Here is a 5,919-nt window from a genome sequence, read left to right as displayed (position 1 = left end):
AATAAATAGGACTCCCCAGCACCAGCTAATGCATGACAAAGAGCATCTATGAGTAGCGTGGGCCCTGTGGCAGGGAGGAAGCGGGGGATTGGGCTGCACCCACCTTGCCCAAAGCGGTCATTCTTCTCTGCTGGGGCTTACATGGTGTTCCCATGCCCTGGGCCATCGGATGCAGGGGTGAAATCCTGTGTGCACCAGCACATGTGGGCTCAGGCCTCGGACAACGGTGCAGGACCGGCACCGCGGAGGGCAGGGATGCAGCCCACGGGGTGCGAAGCTGCAGTTGAGGCTGCCCTGGGCTGAGACGCCTTCGCTGGCTGCAGTTAAGCTTAGGAGAGGTTCTAGTGCTCACACTCGTGTAGAGGGGTTATATACACACACTGTGATCCTCCTTTCTTAGCCACAGGTGGTCTTTGAGTTATAAGACTTTTGCTTAAGAGTCTGCTGTAGCTGGATGTGTTCATTGGCGCACACATGAGCCCATGTGTGGAGCTTCCTCCCCTCCTTCTGCTTGTTCTTTCCCAACTCTTCCTAGGGTGGGGTCAACTCCATGGACTTCTTCCTCTCCTCTTTCTGCTCTTCCCACTCCTCCTCTGACTCGTAGGTGCCCTTGACAATGGCAACCCTATCTGACATGTTCATGCAGTAGGGGACTAGGATGTAGAAGTAGAGCAGGGAGGCCAAGCAAGCCCCAAGGATGGGTCCAACCCAGAACACCTAGAAAGCAAACAAGGAAGAGGGTGAGAGCAGGTCTTGGAGGGTGGTGCACCAGCTCCAGCCATCACACCAGCATCCCTTGCTGCTCCACATCTCTTATCCCATGGAGAGATGCAAATACCCGTCCCAGTAGACTTCCTGGGCTGAAATGCCCTCAGGCTTTGCTTGCTGAAGACATCAAGCTCTTTATGAGTGCAGAGATGTGGTGTGCTGGAGAGGAAGCACCAAGCCTGCTCTGCAAGGCTGGGTCTGAGCTTGCAGGCTCACTAGGTGAGTGGAAAGCTGAAGCTGGACTTCTCTGTGGGCTCTACTGACATCAGATGATGCCCTAGCTCAGTGTGCACCATTGCATGGGGAGTTATGCTAGCTCTATGCCATGGGGATAACCTGTTCCCCATCCATGCACCCAGTGGGACAACCTCCCTTGTTCTCCAGCCCCCTTTCAGGCTCTGAAACATCCAGCCCTGTGGCCATCGCTGCCCTCTCCCTTGCCCTGCATCTCATCCAGCCGGGTCCCAGCGCTGGTGCTCACCCAATGTGCTGAGCTGAACTTCCTCACGACAACCGCGGGCCCGAAGGACCGGGCTGGGTTCATGGAGCAGCCAGTGAAGTAGATCTGTCGGTGTGGGAAGGAGACCAGGTTAAGATGCAGCACCTTAACCTTATCTCTTCATCTTAACCTGTGGCTTAGCAGATACAAGCAGCTTCCCAGAAGCAGGGACTGAAGTGGTCCCTGATGCTCTCTCCCCCACATCACCATGGAGAAGGAGCCCCGCTGTGTCCCATTGGCTCTGCCAATGCAGCTCCCTCTGGAACCAACCACAGGGGGGTATTTTGGGGAGCTCTGTCCTCGCAGGACCCTCTGCCTGGACACTCACCCCCACCAAGTGGCCTAGGGCTACCGAGAGGCCGATGGACAGTGCTGGGGAGCCCACGCCGCCGGTCCGCCGGTTGTCCGTGGATGCAAAGATGCACGCAGCCAACTGGAAGGTGAGGATGATCTCCACCACCAGGGCCTGGCCAGCGGTCGTGTTGTTGTTGAGCTGTCAACCAGCAAGAGCAACAATCATTACCCGTCCCTGGGGCTCTGCAATCCCACTTTGCTGATGGGTTTGGGCTTGCAAAGAGCCGTGCACGAGAAGCGCCCCCCCCCCGGGTCCCCTGCCCAGCCTTTGGGCAGAAGGTGCTGTGCTGCCACTGCTCCTTTCCCTGAAAGTGAAGAAAATACCTTTCTTACTCTTCTGTGCTCCAAAATCTGCCTCTCTCTTGAGCCACCCCTTCCCAGCACTCTCCGGTCTCTCTCCGCTTGCTTGTCCCCATTGCACTCAGCGCTTCCCCACCAAATTCCACATGGATTTGTCCCTTTTCCCCCGCTTTTCTTTCCCCCTTGATCCTTGCAAGCTGTTGTATCCCGATTCTTCTGCCCTCTGCTTTGTGGGGCACCTCCCCAAGGGGCTGAGGGGCATTGGATGAAGGATGTAGTGATGGGGGTAAGAAGGGCTGTTGTCCCGGCGCCTTTGTGCTACCCACTGGGATCTGCCGGGTGGACTCGACCCCGCTGGGCACGGGAAGGGCAAAGTGCCCCAAGACCCATGTTTTTTAGCTAAACCTGACTGGTTTGGGACGTGGCCCATGTGGGAATGAGATGCACTGCAGCACCTCACCCCAGCGACTGAACCCTCTGCCGAGTGTCTGCGCTGCTCCCGGCGCTCCAGACCTGGCGTGGTTGGAGCAGTAGCTCCACTGCTCCCTTTTCAAGTGGTTTCCCAGCTCTTCCCAAGGGTTCGAGACAAGCTTCTCATCCCCACTTATCTCACAGGGTGCCGATGTCCCCCCTCCTCCTCCAAGAGCAGCCACTCGCTGCCTCGCCATGGTTGATCTTCATCCTCCTCCCATCCCCGGCTCCCCAAGTGCACCGCTGCCAGCGGGCTCTGCTCCCACTGACCCTGCTGGCTCTGCCCCCCCAGCCCCTGCTGGGCGCGCCTTGCCCGTGCGGGCTCTGCCCCCTGCCCTCCCGCCTCTGTCCTGGCGCAGCTCCTATCCCAGCACTAATCTCCAGGTGGAAAGGCTGCAGTCAAGAACATCTCAATGGTGCTGGTGACTCACTCGGGCCCTTAGGATAAAGGAAGCACTTATTAAAGAAGGGAAAAAAACATGCCATTTATTACCCCGCACAATAAAGCTGTCATGTCAATCCTCTGCTGCCTGTGCCAGGGTTTGCTCCTAGCCCATTCCCATCCCTCTATGCAATGCACTGAGAAGGACCCTCCATATGGATTCGGCTCTCCGAGCTGGCACTGCCACAAGCTGCCCACTCGGAAGGGAAGGGGCGCCCAAACGGTGAGGTGAACCATCTCCAGGTAGGCACACTTACCGCATTGATGGCCAGGTTGCCACGGGTGTTGACCGGTGTCACCCCATAGAGGATGCCAGCCCCAGCGATGGCCCCAACCAGTTGGGCAATCACATAGAAGAGAGTCCGGAGGAAGGAGATCTGGTTCCCCACGAAGAAGGCGATGGTCACGGCTGGGTTGATGTGGGCGCCGCTGATGTGCCCAAACGCCTGCACCAACGTGCCGATGGCCAGGCCGAACGCCAGCGAGATCTGGAGGATGCTGGGCAGGGCCGACGGCCACTTGAGGGCTGAGCCGAGGCCGATGAAGACAAAGATGAGCGTGGAGAGGAACTCGACGAAGACAGCTCGAGCAAATGCCAGGGTTAGTATTTCCTTCTTCATGGTGGGAGTGGGTAGAGGGCAGCTGGGAAAGAAGAAAGTCTGGGTTTCCTCTGTCTCCAGGCTCTTCTGTCTGCACCCAGTTGTAGGGCCATACCTATCTATATATGCAAGAGCAGCAGGGAGCTGTGTTACAAGGCGGTGGGTGGAGCCAGGGAATTAGCCAGTCCTCCCAAATTATCATGTGAAACTGGAAAAGTTTCCATCTGAAAATAACTCCAGAGCCTCTTGGTGAACCAGTGACTCAGATATTGGTGGCATTTCTTTATCCTGCCCTCTGCAAACAAAGAGCCCCTATAGGGTGTCTCTGTGGTCGTTAGATAACGCGGTTGCATAACGAAGCCCTGCTCCCTCCTCTGCTTTTCCCTCTTAGCACCTCTCGCCAGGCTCCGGGTGGTTCATTAGCAGAGGTGTAGTTCATGTTCCCCTCCTCCATGTGCTTGCGGGCTGGAGAGGGCTGTAGTTCTGTCTGGAAAGTCTTGTTCCTGGTGTTGGGCTGGAGGAGCATTCCTGGAGCCAGGATTTCTCGTTCCCAGTGTGTTCAGTTGACACAGGATGTTGGGACAGAAAGTGAAGGTCCTGGAGCTGGTCCTAGGCTGTCAAGGCAGCTCAACCCCAGGAAAGAAGTGGTTTGTCATTGCAGCTTGACAGGGTTTGGGGGATGCTTTGCCTATGTGGGGAGACACAGCCAAGCTGGAGGTGCCTGGATGGGGCTGAATGGGCTGGTGGAGCTCGGGTAAAGGCAGCTGATTGCTGCAGAACCTGACTGTGGCCCCTCTGCTGCCTTTCTGCTCCTCGCAGAGCATTGAGCGAGGGCTTTGCCAGCGCCTGGGCTGGCAGTCAGGGGGTGCTCACTGCCCGTGGCCAGGGAGGGTGGATCCTACCCCTGTCAGCTCGAGCCCTTTTCTTTTCTTTTCTTTTTGTCTTTCAAGCTGTTGCTCAATGAGGGCAGTGATTTGGCTCTTGGGAACGCCAGCGTAAAGCCGCAGGCTTTGCATGGACACAGGCCATGGTTACATGTCTCCTTCCATGTTCCCGTGGGGTTGCCCTCCATCCCTTGGCTGGCAGGGAGTGCAGGGGGAGGCTCTCGGTGCTGTGCCACATGGAGCAGTTGGGGACTGAGATTGAGGGTTTGGGGATGAAGAAGGGTCTGGTGACACTTAACAGTGAATTCTTGGTCCTTGCAGCCTTGTGCCGGGATTTGATTTTATGGTTTTAAATGGGCTTGGGTGAATCACAGAATCATTGAGTGGTTTGGGTTAGAAAGGACCTTGAGATCATGCAGTTACAACCCCCTGCCATGGGAAAGGCCTTCTCTCTTTGCATCTTGCCTTCCTCAAGTGATGCCATCTCTGTGCCTAATGCAGCAGGTCCCAGCTGGGGTTATCCACGGCTGCCTCTGCAGGAGCAGTCACAGGGTCGTGGGATGGTTTGGGGTGGAGGGGGCCTTAAACGCCGGGCAGGGACACCTTCCACTAGAGCAGATTGCTCCAAGCCCCTGTGTCCAACCTGGCCTTGAGCACTGCCAGGGATGGGGCAGCCACAGCTTCTCTGGGCACCCTGTGCCAGCGCCTCAGCACCCTCCCAGGGAAGAGCTTCTTCCTTACATCTAACCTGAACTTCCCCTGTTTCAGTTTGAACCCATAGTCCCTTGTCCTGTCACTGCAGCACAGGGTGAGCAAATCTTTTTATGCAGGAGATGGGTAAAACCACTTAAAATCCCTCTTTACATCCCAAAAGCACTAAGAAGTTGCCTTCGCTGCTGCCTTCTGCTGGGTGCAGCCAGCCCTGCACACATCCCTGGGGCCAGCCCGAGGAGGACTCCTCTCCACAGCGAAAGAAATGAGCCTTTCACCTCCAGCCCTCCGCAGAGTCCTGAGCTCAGCAAACCGACCCGGAGCATCCCGAGGGACCCGGCATCTGTTACAGCCTTAATTCCTGCTAATGGTTTTCCGCGGCGCTGCTGCTCCCGGGGCAGTTGCAGAGGGAAAGGACGGATCTGTTATCCTAGAAACACCCGCTCCCGTGGTGTGTTTTGGTGAAAGTTTTGCAAGCTGGTATTTCAAGACACCCTGGCCCCATTCCAGCCGGAGTAATGACTTGCCACTTCCCTTCAGCCCTGTCTGTGGCTCCAGCTGGATCAAACGCGCTTTGTTCCCACCCTCCAAACCCTTTCCTAAAGTGCCCACCACTGGTCCCCCTTGGAGGTGGGTGCGTTTTGCTGGCGGCTGCTTTGCCACAGGACTTCATAGCTTGAGCTCAAAGGCAGCGTTAAAGACACTCTCCCAGGTTCCCAATGGGTGGATAATGTCCCAGCAGAATCCTCCTGACTCTGAGATACAGTCAAATAAGGGTGCAAATGATGGGGAAGGCTCCTGAAGGGAAATGGCTGTTTCTCCAACCACATGCCTTGCAAACCCCTCTTTTCCCGAGGCTGTTTGCTAGCCTTTCCTCACTGGCGCATTCCT

At 56.5% G+C, this 5,919-nt stretch overlaps 1 protein-coding gene across 1 annotated transcript; it reads right to left on the bottom strand.

Moving 5' to 3' along the window:
* Window positions 1-285: 285 nt before the first annotated feature.
* Window positions 286-3,536, bottom strand: LOC104406539 (aquaporin-5-like). Its single transcript, XM_010015548.1, has 4 exons — window positions 3,092-3,536; window positions 1,596-1,760; window positions 1,250-1,333; window positions 286-717 (listed from the first exon to the last, which is right to left on the bottom strand). Exons 1-4 carry the CDS (start codon window positions 3,452-3,454, stop codon window positions 532-534), a joined length of 798 nt encoding a protein of 265 aa, XP_010013850.1. The 5' UTR covers window positions 3,455-3,536; the 3' UTR covers window positions 286-531.
* Window positions 3,537-5,919: the final 2,383 nt, after the last annotated feature.

The sequence above is a fragment of the Nestor notabilis genome, unplaced genomic scaffold, assembly GCF_000696875.1.
Source record: "Nestor notabilis isolate BGI_N333 unplaced genomic scaffold, ASM69687v1 scaffold10065, whole genome shotgun sequence".
Classification (NCBI taxonomy): Eukaryota; Metazoa; Chordata; class Aves; order Psittaciformes; family Psittacidae; genus Nestor; species Nestor notabilis.
This window is presented reverse-complemented; position numbering and strand designations above follow the sequence as displayed.